Source organism: Carcharodon carcharias, chromosome 21, assembly GCF_017639515.1.
Source record: "Carcharodon carcharias isolate sCarCar2 chromosome 21, sCarCar2.pri, whole genome shotgun sequence".
Lineage (NCBI taxonomy): Eukaryota > Metazoa > Chordata > Chondrichthyes > Lamniformes > Lamnidae > Carcharodon > Carcharodon carcharias.
Genome location: NC_054487.1, coordinates 82,000,376 through 82,021,146, shown reverse-complemented (window position 1 = coordinate 82,021,146; position 20,771 = coordinate 82,000,376). Strand labels below are relative to the sequence as shown.

Below are 20,771 nucleotides of genomic sequence, written 5' to 3'. Positions count from 1 at the left end.
CCACAACCAGCATTTTCCTGATAACTGATGTCAGGCTAACAGACCTGTAGTTACCTGATTCCTCGTTCCCTCCTTTCTTGAATAATTGTGTTACATTTGAGAACAATTTCTTGTAACATCATTTATTTAAGAATTTTGTTCCTTCATGGGATGTGGGTGTTGCTCATCCTTATAAAACTAGCATTGGAGGCAGTTCAGAGAAGGTTTATACAAAACTGATTTCTGGAATGAAATATTATGAAAGACTGAGCAGGTTGGGCCTATACTTATTGGAGTTTAGAAGAATGAGAGATGTTCTTATTGAAACATAAAAGATTCTGAGGAGGGGGTAATGATGGGAGGACATTTTCTCTTGTGGGGAAATTTAGAACTAGGGAGCAAACTTAAAAATAAGGGGTCTCCAATTTAAGACAGAGATGAGGAATTTCTTCTCTGAGGGTCTTTGGTCTGGAGACTGCATCATTAAATATGTTCAAGGCTGAGTTAGACAGATTTTTGATCTACAAAGGGGATTAGGGGTTATGGGAGACAGGCAAGAAAGTAGTGTCAAGGCCGCACTCAGATCAGCCATGATCTTACTGAAAGGCGGGGCAGTTTCAATGGGCTGAATGGCCTACTCCTACTCCAATTGCTAATAATCTTGCGAGGCCATTTCTGAGGGCTAAGAATCAACCACATTACTATTGGGTCTGGAGTCACACTTAGGACAGACCAGGTAAGGATGGCAGACATCGTCTCCGAAGGACATTAGTGAACTCCCTGGGATTTTACGACACTTGGTAGTTTTGTGGTCACCATCGCTGAGATATGTATTTTTATTCCAGATGCATTCCACTAATTGAATTTGGATTCCCCAGCTGCTGTGGTGGGGTTTGAATTCACGGTCAGGATTTTGCTGGTGTGAGGTAAGTCCCAATGTTGGGCCCGGGCAAGAGGGCAGTGGGTCCACACAAGCAACCTACATGACGGCAGCCAATTAAGAGACTGCGCTGGGCCTGCTTTCCAATTAAGAGCAGAGTCCCGCCTCTCCAAGTTCCTGGCCCAATCAGAGGGCAGCTTAGCAGCCGCACCGATAGAGGTGACCACTGCTGCAAGGGGAAAGAGGGTGCGCCTCCATATTGAGGAGCCCTCATGAGCAAGGTGAAAAATTCCTCTCTGTGCCTGAGACAGGCAGGCAGGCCCCTGATGAGCTGATGGGTACCCCTCCAGCCGCAGCGTCAGGGCCGGAGCAGGACGATCAGCTGCCGGGGGAGTGCCTCCTTCTCCGGGGCATGGAGCCTCCTGAAACCAAGGCCACCCCTCTCACTTCCACTGGGAAGCCAGTGGGAGGCTGTCTCCACATATCTGGAAGCTTCCATGCATGGCAGGGGCCTGGGTTACTGGCATAATGGCAGCAACTTGGCAAAATTGACATCAGTTGGTTTTTAAATGATATAGTTGGCCAGCTGGCCCCCAGTTGGAGGCCCGCCAAGCTGCTGTCATTCCCGGCACTGGGAAAAGCAGCCCCGCTTGATTAGCACCCCATCCATCACCTTCAACATCCACGCCCTCCACCACCGACGTACAGTGGCAGCAGCATGTACCATCTACAAGATGCACTGCAGAAACTCACCAAGTTTCCTTAGACAGCACCTTGCAAACCTGCGACCACTACCATCTAGAAGGACAAGGGCAGCAGACACATGGGAACACCACCACCTGCAAGTTCCCTTCCAAGCCACTCACCATCCTGACTTGGAAACATATCGGCCGTTCCTTCACTGTCGCTGGGTCAAAACCCTGGAACTCCCTTCCTAACAGCACTGTGGGTGTACTTACAGTGCTTCAAGAAGACTGCTCACCACCTTCTCAAGGGCATCTAGGGATGGGCAAAAATTGTTGGCCCAGCCAGCGAAGCCCACATCCCATCCTCTAGCGACATGAACACATCGAGCTTTCCTCATAACACCATTGGTTGCCATTTTCCTGTCCTCCTGCCTCCGAACCTGTCTCCAACGGGCTGGAAAAATCCTGGTCCTTGTCTTTGGATTAGTCTAGGCCTCTGCATTACTTGTCCAGTAACATAACCACTGTGCTACTGCACCACAACCCCACATCCGCCTGTTAAATTTTATAATTCAGCAAGTGTTTGTAATCATAACACAATTTGCGGTTTACGGGTTTCTCTAATTTTCTCATCAGCTTCTTCACTGATTTAATTTCCTGTATCGCAGCACTGCACAAACCTCTTCCCACTCTCCAGGACCTCACCCGCTGTGTTTATTTTTCTTCAAAATGTTTCCCAGCCCTTTAGAGAAATAACAGTTACATTCAGCCTGGGCTGACAGATTGAACTGTTTACTCAAAAAAATCAGTTCAATAAACTCTCCTGTCTCCCATAAGCTTTTGAAAATCTATTCAGGATCACAAACAGCTTCTAGTTTCGATAAATTTATTGAAAGGAAAAATAAATAAGTGACTGAGCCACACTGCAAGCCTGACTGATAATCTTATATTGTTTGTCAGCGTAATTTCGAGTGCAATCTGATTTGTTTAGCAAGGGCTGTCCAATTATGGAATCACTTCTAATGTTGGACACTGTTCTGAGTTTTGCAAGTACGTGCTGGTTGAGTACGGTCAGTACTTTGCCTGTTGCAAACATCCAAAGGGATGTGGCGTTTCACAAGAACGATAACAGAAATTGTGGGTTTACATATGAGGAAAGGATTGACAGTCTGGGCCTCTTCTCTCTTGGGAAATGAAGGCTGGGGGCTGGTCCAATAGAAGCCTTTGAAGTGATGAAAGGTTTTGACAGAGTGGACACAGAGAACGTTTCCTCTTGTGGGGAAGAGCAAAACTAGAGACCATCAATATAAGATAGTCAGCAGGGAATTCAGAAGAAACTTCTTCACCCAGAGAGTGGTGAAAGTGTGGAACTCACTGCCACGCAGAGCGGGTGAAGTGAATATTATGGATGTATTTAAGGGGAAACTAGGCCAGCACAAGATGGAGAAGGGAATAGAGGGTTCTGATGATAGATTTAGATAAGAAAAGATGGCAGGAAACTCGAGTGGAGCGTTAACAGCAGCATGGACTGGCTGGGCTGAATGGCCTGTTTCTGTGCTGGATATCCTCTGTAATCCTCTCTGTAAATGTCTGCATTTTGCAAAGTGAAAGCCCCAGTTTCGCGCAGAGACCTGCGCTGTCGGCAACCAATGTCCATCTCTAAACAAATTAAATAGATGTAATCGGAGTTCAGTGGGTTGGTTAACTCAGTTGGTTCAATGTTTCCTGTGGTGCAGGATAACGCTAACAGTGCTAGTTCAATCCCCATAGTGGCTGAGTTCATTTTTGGAGCCTATCCTCCTTGCTTACCCCATAGTGATAACATACAAACATACAAAATAGGAGCAGGAATAGGCCACTCAGGCCCTCCAGCCTGCTCCTCCATTTTTTCCACCCAGAGAGTGGTAGGGACATGGAACTCAGTGCCTGAAAAGTGATAGAGGCATAAACCCTCACTAAAAAGTAATTGGATATTTACTTGGATATCTATGACCAGCAGGGCTATGGACCTACAGCAGGAAGGTGAGATCAGACTGGCTCGCATTTCATCGACCAGTATGGGCATGATGGGCCGAATGGCTTGTAAATCTTCTATGATTCTAAGCTCTGCCTCAGTCTGGCACCTGATGGAAACCTGGGCTGGCAGACAAAGAGGGAGAGTTTTCCAGGGAAGGATCAAATTGCCTAGAGAACTCTCTATCCTCCCTATGGAAATTGAGTGATGGTGATGATGTTGTTAAAATGTTGGGAGCACCATCACCACACAGACTGCAGTGGTTCAGGAAGAAGGCCCATCATTACCTTCTCAAGGGGCAGCTGGTGATAAATGTCAACAACCCTTGTCAGTGAAGCCTACATCACAAACGCCATGAATGAGAGGCTTTGAGGAGGTTGGTGAGCCACCACCATATACATACATAATAGTGGCATCTGTATCTAAATGTGTCTTTTTTTTATTCATTCACAGGATCTGGGCATCACTGACCATGCTGGTATTTATTGCCCATACCTAATTCCCCTTGTTCCAAGGGCATTTAAGAGTCAACCACATTGCTGTGGGTCTGGAGTCACATGTAGGCTAGGCCAGGTAAGTAGATTTCCTTCCCTAAAGGACATTAGTGAATCAAATGGGTTTTCATGACAATCGGCAATGGTTTTGTGGTCCTCATTAGACTTTTAACTCCAAATTTCAAATCTTGCTGTGGTAGGATTCAAACCCAGGTCCCCAGAGCGTTACCCTGGGTCTCTGGAATACCAGTCCAGTGACAATACACTATGCCTCCCCCATGACAATGGACCAATGCACAAGGCAATCCTAAATGGGAGTTACCCAAGAGTAGAATAGCAAGTTACAAAATTGAAATCGGTCAAAAGAACAGTAACTGCCGTGATGTGAAAAAAGCACTAGATATATCAGTAAAATAGCAAACACAGTTTAAAAACTTTTCAAATGATGAATGTTGCCTGGGGCATTACACTCAGGGAATTCTGTTTGCGATTAGTAGATCATTTCCAGTTTCGTTCATTCCTACATACCTTTGAGAATAAGGTCATTATAAGGTTTTATCTACAATATTCCTGTAATCTTAACTTATTTCTTGAGGTTTCGACACAGTGACAAATGAGATCTTGTTGAGTATAATAGCAGGAACGGCCAACTCCTGACATCACTCAGTCCCTTCCCGTCTTTTACCTACCATTCCATCAAATCCAGAACTATGCTTGCAATCTAATCATAATACTTTAGAGAGTCATAGAAACATAGAAACTAGGAGCAGGAGTAGGCCATTCGGCCCTTCGAGCCTGCTCCGCCATTCATTATGATCATGGCTGATCACCTAACTCAATAGCCTGCTCCCGCTTTCTCCCCATATCCTTGGATCCCTTTCACCCCAAGAGCTATATCTTTGAAAACATACAATGTTTTGGTCTCAACTACTTTCTGTGATAGCAAATTCCACAGGCTCACCACTCTCTGGGTGAAGAAATTTCTCCTCATCTCAGTCCTAAATGGTCCACCCCATATCCTCAAACTGTGACCCCTGGTTCTGGACTCCCCCATCATCGGGAACATCCTTCCTGCATCTACCCTGTCTAGTCCTTTTAGAACTTTATGGGTTTCTATGTGATCCCCCCTCGTTCTTCTGAACTCCAGCGAATATAATCCTAACCGTCTCAATCTCCTCATATGTCAGTCCCACCATCCCAGGAATCAGTCTGGTAAACCTTCCCTGCACTCCCTCTATAGCAAGTACATCATTCCTCAGATAAGGAGACCAAAACTATACACAATATTGCAGGTGTGGGCTCACCAAGGCCCTGTATAATTGCAGCAAGACATCCCTGCTCCTGTACTCGAATCCTCTCACTATGAAGGCCAACATACCATTTGCCTCCTTTACCGCCTGCTGCACCTGCATGCATACCTTCAGCGACTGGTGTACAAGGACACCCAGGTCTCACTGCACTTTCCCCTCTCTCAAGTTATAGCCGTTCAGATAATAATCTGCCTCCCTGTTTTTGCTACCAAAGTGGATAACCTCAGATTTATCCACATTATACTGCAATTTGCCCACTCACTCAGCTTGTCCATCAGGTAGAACTTTCCCCAAGTTGGTGGGAAGCAGGAGTTGGGACTGCGTTCGAGTCCCGAACCCACCTCCAGTCGGTATTCTCATGTGGATGAGCCTTAATTATCATGGAAACAGCTTCCCTGTCCAACTGAGGGTGGCAAGTGGTTCTCTCATGGCTGGACGGCCAATCAGACACCTTCCAGCTTCAGAGGACCACCATGCTGCAGCAAAAGGTAAATAACTGAGAGGGCGCTTCAACAAAAAGATTGTTCGAAAACTTTTTAAAAGCTTAAATAAAAGAAAGCACAAAAAGTAGCCAGGCCACTACTTTGGTGAGGCAGGGGTTTAAGGGATATACCCTTTACAGGGCAGCATTTGGCTATACCCCTGCCGAAGCAGGCAGGGAGGACCTGTATGTCTGCCAGGCGCACTGGCACCCCAGCTTATCCCTGGGTGCCCACCACCACAACAACCCACCCACCCTGTCACATCAGGAAACTAGAGACCACCTGGAAAATCCCAGTTGGCCTCCATTATCAACTTTTAACAAGGCTCTTAATGAGCCTAATTACCTCAAGGGTGTGGGCGGCCTTCCCAGGCCCCAAACCCACATCGGCCAAAACAGCGGCTGTCAGGAACTGGGTCAGGAAACTGCCACATTGGCTGGCCTCTTAATCTTCGGGACCTGTTCACCTCTGTTCCTGACATTGGCGGGGCCCAAAATTCAGCCCAGAGAGTCACGGAGTCATTACAGCACAGAAGGAGGCCATTTGACCCATTGCACACGAACACATCTAGCCTGAACTGCTGCTTCTTTCTAGTCTACTGGTCACTGATCTCCCATCAACATTTGAAAAAAATCCATCCATAGAATCAAAATCTTGCCTCTAACACATCCATCACACCTCAAAACATTATACATGCAAATATATAAATTTTCATGTATAATGTTTCACGTGTCATCCATAAAATAGCAAATCGCAACTAGAGAAAGAACAGCCACTCACTCCTTAATACCTTGTCTTCTTCCTAAAGGAAGAAAAGCAGGGTTAACAAGTGGCTGCCGACATATAGACAAAGTTCCTTCAACAATAGCAATTAACCTCAAGGTGTACAGATTTAGAGTGTAGCCAATAGGCTACAGTATAGAAATAACAGTAAAGCTGCAGCATGGCCTTGGCATGCTCCAGGCACTAACAATCCAATAAATCCACAACAGAAATTACATTTAGTTGCAAAATACAAGTTTGTCCGGTGGGACAGGACAGGATCAGATCTGGCTGTGAGAACCCTCCTGCCCTCTCTTCCCAACAACAACTTTTATTTATGTCGCACCTTTAATGTAATGAAACATCCCAGGGTGCTCCACAGGAGCATTATGAAACAGAGTATGACGCCGAGCCACACTAACGAGATATTAGGTCAGGTGGCCAAAAGCTTGGTCAAAGAGGTAAGTTTTAAGGTGCGTCTTAAAGGTGGAAAGTGAGGTAGAGAAGGTGGAGAGGTGTAGGGAGGGAATTCTAGAGCTTACAGCCTCGGCAACTGAAGGACGGCCATCAGTGGTGGAGCGATTATAATTGGGGATGCACAGGAGGCCAGAATTCGAGGATCATAGATGTCTCAGAGGGATTGGAGGAATATTACAGAGTTAGGGAGGGGCTGAGGCCATGGATGGATCTGAAAACAATGTTGAAATGTCACAGTTGAATAATTATTGCGTGGCCTTGGAACCCACTCCACAGTATGGATCACTCTTGGAAAGGAGGGGTAAGGGCTCGGAGTAGAAACAAATAATCATTTGAAAAATGCAGTTACAATATTCACCTCCATAACATGGCCTTTCAAAGTGATGCAATATTTTGCTTACCTCCACCTTGTAGATATTTGATGGATGGTCCCTCTGGCCACAGGCCTCAGTTACTGTCTTACAGCAGCTGTCAGGCACTAGCCTGTTACCTGCCGCAGGTGAGAGGATGTAAGCACTGTACTGCCAGTCAGCTGAACTGTTGCTGCCACAACACTTGAACTGCAACAGAGGAATAGGACAGTAAGCAATGCCTTCTGACAAGGTGAGGTGAACAAACTTGCATATTGTTTACCAACAAATTATAGGGCAACACATGACGCTTCTCAGAATTTGTCAACATTTTCCACGGGGAGGAGAAAGAAAGGTGGTAGGACAAAGCTTTGCTTTCCTGCCCGTTCCTCCCTGTTGTCTCCAAGCAGCTTCAAGACAGTGTATAAGTGCATCCCTGCCTGAGCCAGAAGCTCTGGGTTCGAGTCCCACTCCAGGACTTGGTGGCCAAGGAAGGTGCATGCATAAAGTGGCCAAACAGGTTGAGTATCAACCTGCAAATCCTTCCCATCTGATGGCAGGCGGTAAGAGTGGGACAGTGTCGGGGTCAGCCGGAACCTGCAGAGGCAATGGCGAAACGCTGCAGTACCTTGCCAAACTTAACCACGGGCCAACACATGGAAGTCCATGGTTGCTAATGCCCCTTAGGGTATGGTACCGAAGAGCAAGAGGGCGAGACGGTGAGAGAGCTGCATGCTTGCTAGTCACAGAGGCCAATGTGTTATGAAAGCATCAAATCCCACAGCAGTGTAAAATCACTACTTATACCAAATCCCCAAATCAAATGTGTAAATGCACACTAACAGCATGACAACAACATTTTCAAAACACACCTGAGACAGAGTTATATAAAGGACAGCTTTACACTCAACAGAAATTGTACTAGAGGTGAGTGATGGAACAGCAAAGGTGTAAGAGCTCTTCTTTGTCATTTCAGAATTTTCTAGATCTTTCCTTATATACACCCAACCTCTGTGGAGTTCTTGGAACAGAAACGGCCAGAGACACCTGGAATTTAAATCTGCACAAGCAAACAATGGTTTCCTTTTCGTTCTCTTGTTGCAGACTCCCTCTGCTGGTACAAGTGTGCATGGTAGTTTCAAGTGATCAAAATTGCAATTTTCAATACGCTACAACCTCCCCATCTCCCTCCCAGATGGAGAGAGGAATACACCTTCGCACAGCCTAGGGCCCCATGATTATTAGGCATAATATTAGATGGCTACACGTTTCTCCATCATTAGGTACCTTCATTTAATTTTTCAAATCAAGTTAACTAAAAATTAGAAAAACATTTTATAGGCACTAGGGTGGAATAAGTAATCAATCATCATTCTCTCTGTGTCATTCAAAATTATTTGGGGTTTTTACAGGGTGGATAAAAAGAAGCTGTTTTCAGTGACTAGAAGGTCGGTAACCAAAGGGACTGATTTAAGGTAATTAGCGAAAAAGCCCATAAATTCATAGAACTTTGGAAAAGTTATGGCACAGCAAAAGGCTGTTCAGTCCATTGTGTCTGTGCTGGCCAAAAAATAAAAAATAAAAAATTTGATTCTAATTCTAATCCCACCTTCCAGCACCTGGTCCATAGCCTTACAGGTTACTTTAGGTGCAGATCCAGGTACCTTTTAAATGAGCTGAGGGTTTCTGCCTCCACCACCAAACCAGGCAGCAAATTCCAGCCACCCGCCACCCTCTGGGTGAAGAAACTTTTCCTCATGTTCCCTCTAATCCTTTTACCATTCACCTTAAATCTGTGCCCCTTGGTAATTGAGCTCTCAGTGAGAGGAAACAGGGCATTCCTGTCTACTCTATCTATGTCCCTCATAGTCTTGTACACTTCAGTCAGGTCACCCCTCAGCTATCTCAGTTCTAAGGAAAACAACCCCAGCCTATCCAATCTTTCCTCACAGCTGCAATTTTCAAGGCCTGGCAACGTTCTTGTAGATCTGCTCTGTACTCTCTCCAGGGAAATTATGTCCTTCCAGTAATGTGGTGACCAGAACTGTACCCAAAATTCCAGCTGTGGCCTAACCAGCGTTTTATGCAGTTCCATCATTACATCCCTGCTTTTGTATCCTATACTTTGTCCAATAAAGGAAAACATTCCAATTGCTTTCTTTACCACCTTATCCACCTGTTCTGCCACCTTCAGGGACGTGTGGACATGCACTCCACTTTCTCTCACTTCCTCTACCCCTCCCAATATCCTCCCGTTTGTTGTGCATTCCCTTGCTTTGTTTGCCCTCCCCAAATGCTCAACTCCTCACACTTTTCTGGATTGAATTCCATTTGCCACCTTTCTGCCCACTCAACCAAACCATTGATATCATTCTGGAGACAACAGCTATCCTCTTCACTATCAACTACACAGCCAAGTTTTGTGTCATCTGCAAATTTCCCAATCATGCCTCTCACATTTAAGCCCAAATCATTAATTTATACAACAAACAGCAAGGGGCCAACTCTGAGACCTGTGGAACACCATTGGCAAGTCAGTGGAAGGGGAGAAATATTTTTATTTGGCGAGTTGTGATCTGGAATGAGCAGCCTGAAAGGACAGTGGAAGCAGATTCAATAAGAACTTTCAAAAGGGAGTTGGATAAGTACTTGAAAAGACAATAGGGAAAGAGCAGGGAGGAGTGGGACTAATTAGAAAGCTCTTTCAAAGAGCCAGCACAGACACGATGGGCCGAATGGGCTGTTCGATTCTATGTCATCCATGTCATCCAATTCCATCTTGGGCTTTTGTCCTCAGCGTCTGTAGTTGCAAGTGCATTGATGACCCCCCCCCCCGGAGGTGAGTTTGGAGAAGGGGGTTTGGGGTGAGGGTGGGTGGTGATCAGGCAGGAGGGTGCGGGATGACCTAGTTCAGTGCGGGAGGGTGAAGGGCGGCCACCTCATTGGGAGGTCAACTGAGGCCCTTAGGTCCCGCCGCCCCTGGTATTCTGGGCTGCAGACCCGCCCTTTCGGGTTTCCCTGCAGCATAGTGGGGATGGGGAGAGGGTCCCTTGTACACAGGCACTCTGTGCCCAGTCAAGGCACCCAGCATCAGGAAAGAGGATGTGCCTGCTGAAAGCCAACCTGCTGATCTTGCTTCTGACCTCCCTTCCCCCAACCCTCCCTTGCTGGTGACCCCTTTCTTGTGACTCCCATCCCGCCCATACTCATTTCTATGATCTATCGGTGATCCTCAAGATAGGTCTGAGTGTTGTACCTGCAGTGGCCACCATTTTCAGTGGCGCTGCAGATACAGGAGAGCTGCCGGCCTCGGATTGGCTGGCATCTTCGCTGGTGGGATTTCTACCCTAGTGCGGGCTTGATAGCGCAGGAGGGCTGAATGCTGCCCAGGTAAGTGCCTGATTGCCTGACAATTGCCTCAGGCTTCCTGGAGAGGGTTTTCCACCAGTTCTTCAACTGGTTGGCAGGAGCCCTGTCGCTCTCATCACATTCCGCCCAACAGGATTTGCGAAGGGAGCAGGAAATTTTGAAGAGACATTGATTAAGTCAGTGAAGAAAACTGAGGTAGATGGAGTTCAATGTGAGCAAGTGTGAGGCTATCCACTTTGGCATCTGAGAAAGCTGGTGGTGCTATATAAATATAAGTTGTTAACCTCCTCAGAGCTTTAAATTGCACTGTGGTTAAAAACCAAAAAAAGATTATACTCAGAAACATAGACCTTTTGTTCAAAATAAATGGCCTCTGATCTTTTCTGAGAGCACAGGTAAAGAAAAACTTGCATTTATTTTGCACCTTTTTACAACCACTGAATGGCTCAGAGCACTTTCCAGCCAACAAAGTACTTTTGAAGTGTAGTGACTGTTGTAATGTAGGAAATGTGGCAGCCAATTTGCGCACAGCAAGTTCCCACAAACAGCAATGTGATAATGACCAGATAATCAGTTTTTTTGTGAAGTTGATTGGGAGATTAATATTGGCCAGGGATTAATATTGTTATCAAGCAATAATCGGATCAGTAATCAGTTATCAGTCAACCAGCGATATGTGCACATCACAGACAACCTCCCAAAAAAGGTTAATTCCATACATGTTGCTGGAGTTGGTTGATGGAAGAGGTGATACTCTCCTCCCCAGGCTCTGCGTAATTCTCCATCATTGTATTGTTCAGATTCTGCTTTAGTTCACCACTTAACTGCACACAAAGAGAAAATGAAAAAATGCACAAAGGACATTAGCACAGTTTTTTTCTATTAACCACACTTAGAATCGCAGAATGATACAGGACAGGAGGAGGCCATTCAGCCAATTGAGCCTGGTACTGGCTTTTGGGAAAAGCTGTCCAATTAGTCCCACTCCCTGCTCATTCCCATAGCTCTGTAATTTATTCCCCTTTTTCCAATTCCCCTTTTGGAAGTTAGCAGTGGATCTGCTTCGGCTGCCCTTTCAGGCAGCAAACACTGTGTGAAAGAAAAGTTGCCTCATCTTGCCTTTGGTTCTTCTGACAATCACGTAAAATCCTTGTCCTCATATTATAGACCCTTCTGCCACTGGAAACTGTTTCTCACTATTCACTGTATCCAAACCCTTCAATGATTTTGAACACCTCTACTAAATGAACCCTTGGTCTCTCTGCTCTAAGGAGAACAATCCCAGCTTCTCCAGTCTCTCCACATATCCAAAATTCTCCCATACCTGATACCATTCTGGTAAATCTGCCCTCTCTCCAAGGTGATAGCCTTCCTTTTTTTCATTCATTCACAGGATGTGAGCTTCGCTGGCTAGGCCAGCACATATTGCCTTGAGAAGGTGGTGAGCTGCCTCTTTGAACTGTTGCTGTCCCTGTGGTGTAGGTACACCCACAGTGCTGTTAGGGAGAGAGTTCCAGGATTTTGACCCAGCAATAGTGAAGGAACGGCGATATATTTCCAAGTCAGGATGGTGAGTGGCTTGGAGGGGAACTTCCAGGCGGTGGTGTTCCCATCTATCTGCTGTCTTTGTCCTTCTAGATGGCAGTGGTCGTGGGTTTGGAAGGTGCTGTCTTAGGAACCTTGATGAATTCCAGCAGTGCATCCTGTAGATGGTACACACTGCAACTACTGTGCGTCGGTGGTGGAGGGAGTGAATGTGGACAGGGTGCCAATCAAACGGGGCTGCTTTGTCCTGGATGGTGTCAAGCTTCTTGAGTGTTTTTAGAGCTTCAGTTTTGGGCATCTACCGGAGGTGTAGTTGAACACTTTACACCAGCTGTGGTCTAACAAAAGTTTTAGAAATGTTTAGCATGACTTCCTTGCTTTTATAATCTATGCCTCTGTTCATAAATAACTTATAATGTCATATGGCGGGAGACAATGGTGTGGTAGTAATGTCAGTGCACTAGTAATCCAGAGGCCCAGGAAAATGCCATGGCAACTGGTGGGATTTGAGTTCAATTATTAATAATAATAATAATAATAATAATAAAACTGGAATTAAAAGCTAGTCTCAGTAATAGTGACCATGAGACCGTTGTCAATTGTCATTAAAACCCATCTGGTTCACTAATGTCCTTCAGGAAAGGAAGTCTGCCGTCCTTACACAATCTGGCCTACAGGTGTCTCCAGACCCACAGTAATGTGGTTGGCCCAGCAAGCCATCCTGTTCAAGGGCAATTAGGGATGGGCAACGAATGGTGGTCTTGCCAGCAACACCAATATCTCATGATAGAATAAAGTTTAAAAAAAATTTGTTGAATTCCATTTGAAAGTCCATAGGTACAACATGAATCTCACCATCTTCATCTAACCCCTCCGTTACTTCATCAATTAACCCAACGAAGTCAGTCGATTTATTTTTATAAAATATATATTTTTATACCTTAAAAAGCACTGTGCTGGTTTTCATTTATTAACCCATACTTCTCAGTCTACCAATTAATATTGCCCCAGAATATTAAGCTGGCGGGACCAGAAATTCCTGCCCGAAGTCAACAGACTTTTGGCAGCTCTCCAAATCTTTGGGTCACTGCAGTTAGGCATGAAATTGCTGGGTTGACACCAACCCCCCCTTACACCCCAACCCCCCCCACCATGCACCTCCCCTTTGTATAAACAGGGCTTTAAGACTTGCAATTCTCCAGTCCTCTGGCACCACTCTAATATTCCATGGAGCAGTGGAACACTGTGGCCAGAGCCTCCGTAATTTCATTTGGGATGTAGATGTCGCTGGCTAGGCCAGCATTTATTGCCCATACCTAATTGCCCTTGAGAAGGTGGTGGTGAGCTGCCTTCTTGAACTGCTGCAGTCCATGTGTTGTAGGTACATCTACAGTGCTGTTAGGAAGGGTGTTCCAGGATTTTGCCCCAGCAACAGTGAAGGAACAGCGATATATTTTCAAGTCAGGCTGGTGAGTGACTTGGAGGGGAACTTGCAGGTGCTGATGTTCCCATCTATCTGCTGCCCTTGTCCTTCTATATGGTAGTGGCCATAAGTTTCGATGGTGCTGTCTTAGGAGGCTTGGTGAGTTCCTGTAGTGCATCATGTAAATGGTACACTCAGCCGCTACTGTGAGTTGGTAGTGGAGGGATTGAAAGTTTTGTGGATGGGATGCCAATCAAGTGGGCTGTTTTGTCCTGGACAGTGTCAAACTCCTTGAATGGTGTTGGAGCTGCACTCATCCAGGTAAGTGGAGAGTATTCCATCACACTCCTGATTTGTGCCTTTGTAGTTGGTGGACAGGCTTTGGGGAGTCAGGAGGTGAGTTACTTGCTGCAGGATTCCTAGACTCTGGCCTGCTTTTGTAGCCACAGTATTTATATGGCTAATCCAGTTCAGGTACTGATCAATGGTAACCCCCAGGATATGGATAATGGGGGATTCAGAGATGGTAATGCCATTGAACATCAAGGGGTGATGGTTGGATTCTCTCTTGTTGGAGATGGTCATTGCCTGACACTTGTGTGGCACGAATGTTACTTGCCACTTGTCAGCTCAAGCCTGGGAATTGTCCAGATCTTGCTGCATTTGGACATGGACTGCTTCAGTATCTGAGGAGTGGCGAATGGTGTTGAACATTGTGCAATCATCAGCGAACATCCCCACTTCTGACCTTATGATGGAAGGAAGGTCATTGATGAAGCAGCTGAAGATGGTTGGGTTGAGGACACTACCCTGAGGAACTCCTGCAGTGATGTCTTGGAGCTGAGATGATTGACCTCCACCAACCACAACCATCTTCCTTTGTGCTAGGTATAACTCCAACCAGCAGAGAGTTTTCCCCCGGTTCCCATTGACTCCAATCTTGCAAGGGCTCTTTGGTGCCACACTCGGTCAAATGCGGCCTTGATGTCAAGGGCAGTCATTCTTACCTCACCTCTAGAGTTCAACACTTTTGTCCATGTTTGAACCAAGGCTGTAACGAGGTCAGGAATTGAATGGCCCTGAGTGGATCCTGCTCCCCGTGTGGTATTTATCCAGTGTGATGTTTCACTGGGAGAGCTGAGCAATCCTGCAGTTGTACCTCACTGCGCGTTGCACTGAGTTCAGGAATAGAGCCCTACAGATGAATCCTCAAATATATCTCTGGCCTTCTTTCTCCAATTCATTCTTAATACTTAGAGAGGGTGATTCCATCAGCTGGAGCCACATAATATATGGGGCTAAATTTTTGCACACAGTGGTGGCCCTGTCAATTGGCTGGAGTGTCAGTGGCAATCCAACTGCAGCCATTTCCAGGAATCCTGATGGGATTGCATGTCAATACCGCTGTGATCTGCCTGCTTTCGGGACTTCCAGGTCTTCCCGTGGGAGGAGAGCCTCCAAGAGCTGCCCACCAATCCTAGGGCTGTCATCTCTTCAATGCCAGCAGCGCCACCAGAAGTGGTGGCCACTGCTGGGACTACAGGAAACCCAAGAATGGCAGCACTGATAGAGGTCCAAGAAGACAGGTGGTTAAGGTGGGCTCTCTGGGGCCAGTCAGGTAGGCCCCTGTGTGGGACGAGTTTGGAGTTGCTGTGAAGGGCAGGGGCAAGAGAGGGGGGTGGTTGCTCTTGCAGCACTTGCCACACATGGGGCATTCTGGGGGCCACAGGATGCTGGATCAGGAGGAGCCCCCACCCAAGACCAGGCCATAAGGGTATACCTGTCCACATGGTGTACTGCCCCCATCCTCCCACCACTGATGGGGGGGTGTAGAAAGAGGCCCTTAATTGGCCATTAATCAGCCATGTAAGGGCCTCAACTGGCTTCCAGGTGGGAAGGTTGACTTCGACCTTTCCTGCCCCTGAATTAATTGTGGGGGGTGTTGGGAAGGCAACAAGCTCTCCACCCCATGCCTTCTCACGCGAATAGATGGGCATCCCCAGCCTCCCAGCCCTCTCCTGGGGGTGGAATTAAATTCCACTCCATGAGTTTAACAGCAACTTCACCAGATGTCGAACACTCCAGCAGACTTGCCTGGACATCTTCTAAACATGGCACCGCACTGGGTTCAAGTTGTACCTCATGTGTGAACTGCAAGTAGTTCTAAATGATGACATTTCCAAATATACAGATGGGAATAAGTTTGGAATTTAACTTTTTTAAAAATTTATTCACTCATGGGATGTGGGTGTCGCTGGCAAGGGCAATGTTTGTTGCTCATTCCTAATTGCCCTTGAGAAGGGCACCTCCTTGAACCACTGCGGTCCATGTGGTGTAGGAACACCCGCAGCATTGTTAAGGAGGGAGTTCGAGGATTCTAACCCAGTGGCCCAGTCAACTGAGAGGATAGTGATAGACTTCAAGAGGACAAAGACAGACTTGCAGAATGGGCAGGCACATGGCAGCAGAAATTCAGCACAGCAAGTGTGAGGTGGTATATATAGAAGGAATGAGGAGAGCAATTGTACACAAATCTCTGAAGGTGGCAGGACAAGTTTACAAAGTATATTGTATCACAGGCTATATAAAGAGAGGCATAGAGTACAAAAGCAAGGACGTTCTACTAACTCTATTTACAGTCCTAGTTCGGCCACATCTACAGTATTGTGTCTAACTCTGGTCACCGCGCTTTTTTTTAATTCATCCACGGGATGTGGGCTTCGCTGGCTGGGCCCAGCATTTATTGCCCATCCCTAGTTGCCCTTGAGAAGGTGGTGGTGAGCTGCCTTCTTGAACCACTGCAGTCCATGTGGTGTAGGTACACCCACAGTGCTGTTAGGGAGGGAGTTCCAGGATTTTGACCCAGTGACAGTGAAGGAATGGTGATATATTTCCAAGTCAGGATGGTGAGTGACTTGGAGGGGAACTTCCAGGTGGTGGTGTTCCCATTTATCTGCTGTCCTTGTCCTTCTAGGTGTTAGTGGTCGTGGTTTTGGAAGGTGCTGTCTAAGGGGCCTTGGTGAATTTCTGCAGTGCATCTTGTAGATGGCACACACTGCTGCTGCTCTGCATCAGTGGTGGAGGGAGTGAATGTTTGTGGATGGGGTGCCAATCAACTGGGCTGCTTTGTCCTGGACGGTGTCCAGCTTCTTCAGTGCTGTAGGAGCTGCACTCATCCAGGAAAGTGGGGAATATTCCAACACACTCCTGACTTGTGCCTTGTAGATGGTGGACAGGCTTTGGGGAGTCTGGAGGTGAGTTACTCATCGCACCGTTCCTAGCCTCTGACGTGCTTTTGTAGCCCACAGTATTTCTTTGGCTAGTCCAGTTCAGTTTCTGGTTAATGGTAACACCCACAATGTTGATAGTGGGGGATTCAGTGATGGTAATGCCATTGAATGTCAAGGAGCAATGGTTGGATTCCCTCTTGTTGGAGATGGTCATTGCCTGACACTTGTGTGGCATGAATGTTACTTGCCACATGTCAGCCCAAACCTGGATATTATCCAGGTCTTGCTGCATTTGGACATGGACTGCTTCAGTATCTGAGGAGTCACAAATGGTACTGAACATTGTGCAATCATCAGTGAACATCCCCACTTCTGACTTTATGATGGAAGGAAGGTCATTGATGAAGCAGCTGAAGATGGTCGGGTCTAGGACTTTAGAAAGGATGTGAACTTCTTGGAGAGAAGAATTTACAGAAGAGATTTATTTGAATGGTTCCAGGCATGAGGGACTACACTTACATGGACAGACTGGAGAAGCTGTTGTCCTCCTTAGACAAGAGTAAGAGAAGACTTGATGGAGGTGCTCAAAATCATGAAGGATTTAGATCAAGTAATTAAAGAGAAACTGTTGCCAAATACTGAAGGGTCAAAAATGAGAGGGACAGGTTTAAGGTGGTTGGCAAAAGAGTCAGCAGTGACATGAGGAAAAGCTTCATTTTACACAGTGAGTGATTAAGATTGGGAATGTGCTTCCTGTTAGGGTGGTGGAAGCAGATCCAAATGCAGTCTTCAAAGGGGAATTGGATGAATATTTGAAGGAAACAAAGTTGCAGGGATCTAGGGAAGGAGCCAGGGAGTAGTACTAACCAGATCACTCTTTGAAATAGTCAGTGCAGGCTTGATGGATCGAATGGCCTCCTTTGCGCTGTACTATCCTATGATTCCATGGAATTACCTAGCAGAGGGTTAGAGATCAATTAGTTTATTGATCAGCCATTACTGATCAGCAGGGTAATGAATCAGCATTGCTGCTGATTCTCAAACATTGATGTAACTTTGCAATGCATATTCCTATCCAGCATTAGTTATAAACTGTAGAATTCCACAGGTTAATTTCATCCCCTGTTTTATTTCTTATTCTTTGTGTAAGACAGGAACTTATCTTTTTAAAGTCATATTTCCTGCAGCCCTTTGTTAAAATCTCACTCTCCCGCTCTGGCCGACCCCATCCTGGGTCTCCCAATGCTCCATTGAATTGGCATCATGCTTTTTCAATGGAACATCCATTGGGTTAGCACCGAGCTGCAAACAGGAACTTGGTGTGTGCAGACTGCTGCCCTGGACTGCGGTTCTAATGGTCCACAGTGCAGAGCATCCAAGCTCCAACGTATCCCACCAGCACATTCTCCCACATAAACATTTATCTCTGGATGTGACCCATTTAAGAAGTAAGATTTAAACTTACCCGCTGATAATAAACACAAGCAAGAATGCCAGCCACCAACTCAATCAGGAAAATCAGCAGAAGTAAGGAAAAGTACTGAAAAGTAAAACAAAACAATGACAATCATAAACCTGTTTATCTTTTATATTGTATGAAAAGTGGCTCTATCTACAGAACTTTCAATATAGTCATATTTTAATACATAGAATTGCATATAATTACATCATTGTGCAGCAAAGGAAAGACAAAGGATCCCCACTAGCTGAGCTGTTTGTACTGAATTTCCAGATTTTTATCTTTGATGATGATATTAATATTTTTAATTATTTAATAGGCCTCAAGCTTTAATTCTTCACTCCCTATTGAACTTACCATTGTTGCAATCTCAGTAATGACTAGCAACTTTTCTTTTTAAGTAGATGGAAACCAAAATCCCAGATATTTACTAAAAGAATGAAACCACAAGATTCCATGGTTTAAAACAGAAGATTTTTTACTATGCAAGACTCAAACAAAGCAAACACTAAGTACTATCTTAGTTAATCATCTTTACTCTAAAACCCATAGTGAACATTAAGTAAAAGTGAATCAACAAGTGAATTGCAGTTGATTATAAACTAGAAATTAAACACTAAATGGCAGATACAATTAAGACAGATCTTACAAACAGGCTCAGCAGTCCACTCAGCATATAGGTCATCAAACACAGTCACAAAGTCCTTCAAAGCTCTGACTTCCTCATGAAGAATTTCAGCTCCTCTTCTCTAGGATGTAGCCTGATCCCTTGCCAACAGCAGCAGCCAGCTTGAGTTCCACGGGCACAGTCTTCACCAAAAATGGCACACATCTGCAGAATCTCCTCAACTCAGTCTGGATGGTGTAGATCCATCAATGTTATCTTCAAATAACAGAAACAGCTGCAGCAACTGTACCTTTGCTTACTCTCAGCTTCTGAATCAAACCTCTGTCTTCTTCAGCCTGGCTGTACTGCACCACTGGACTCACCGACCTCTACTGAGCTCTGATGGCTCGACCTCCTTTTAGATAGTTTCAACCAGAAGCTTTGGCTTCCAATTCTCGATTTCAGTCTTAGTTTCCTTAGCAGCAGGTTCCTTTCTTAGTTTCCCTTTTCAATTAGGGTTTGTCTCAAGAATTACGAGATTTGCCCACAGATTCCATCACACAGTGCAGTGTACTAAACAGTTCCACAATAATTCAATGGGTGGAATCATATGCTCTTAGCCTATGAACATGAGTCAGGACCATTTCCAGGCCCCAACCTTAAACTGACTGTTAGATATTCCCAGAGGCAACCAATTAAGAGGTGGACTCTGGGCTGGCGCAGCTCTGAGGCTGCAGGCCCAATCAGAGGGCCCACAACATTGGAAGGACAAGAACCCAAGTGGCAGAGGTGGCACTTTTCTTTTATTTGTTCGTGGGATGGGGATGGGGGTGTTGCTGGCTAGACCAGCATTTATTGCCCATCCCTAATCACCCTTGAGAACTGAGTAGCATTTCAGAGTCAACCAGGGGCCAGGCCAGGTAAAGACAGCAGATTTCCTTTCAAATTCCAGATTTGTTTTTTTGTTGAATTCAAATTCCACCATCTGCCGTGGTGGGATTCGAACTGCAGTCCCCAGAGCATTACCCTTGGTCTCTGGATTACTAGTCTAGTGACAATACCATTACGCCACCACATCCTCAATAACTGCTGCTGTTGGAGGGAGGGGGATGTGAGTGTGCCTCCAGATTGAGGTTCCCTCTTTGGAGGTATTCAGTTAAATAAAGTGGCCACAGCTGCCCCGCCCGTGGAGGGGAATCACCTCCTCATGGCCGGCGGCCACAACAGCAACCCTCTGATCTCTGGTGAGGGGGGATTAAAACACGGAGGCTTCACTCGGTTTACCAACTCTGGCTGGACATAGTCCAGGGGGCGTCGGCAGAAGTGACATCACGGAATGCCGGCAGTGGGTGGGTCTGGGAACGCCAGAAATCTTTGCCATTTTAGCAAAGGAGGCTCCAAACCAAACCTCTTTTGATTCAAATAAAACCCACGGCTTTGCAATTCCAGCATTGCTTTTAGGCTTGAAGTCAAAATCGGATCACTGGTCAGTTGGGAAGCTCAAACTCAATAACCGTCACTTGTGTACATCAGCTTCAAATCTCCACAGTCACCACCTACAGCATCCAAAACATCTCCCTGCCTAAAGAAGTTAACAAAAGTGTACGTTATTATGTAGATAAGCCACCACCCCTGGTTTTGGGTTGTCCTGGGTAAAGGACAATCCTTTACTCCAGCTCCGGCTGCCCCTAGATCGTTTAAAAG

At 45.9% G+C, this 20,771-nt stretch overlaps 1 protein-coding gene across 1 annotated transcript in view; it reads right to left on the bottom strand.

The window, feature by feature from the left end:
- Nucleotides 1-20,771, bottom strand: part of tspan11 (tetraspanin 11) — a 51,690-nt gene that overhangs the window by 15,410 nt on the left and 15,509 nt on the right. Inside the window, exons 3-5 of the mRNA XM_041216256.1 lie at nt 18,467-18,541; nt 11,523-11,627; nt 7,486-7,644 (exon numbers count right to left, since the gene is read on the bottom strand). Coding sequence (XP_041072190.1) covers nt 7,486-7,644; nt 11,523-11,627; nt 18,467-18,541 — 339 coding nt within the window. The remainder of the gene's footprint in view (nt 1-7,485; nt 7,645-11,522; nt 11,628-18,466; nt 18,542-20,771) is intronic.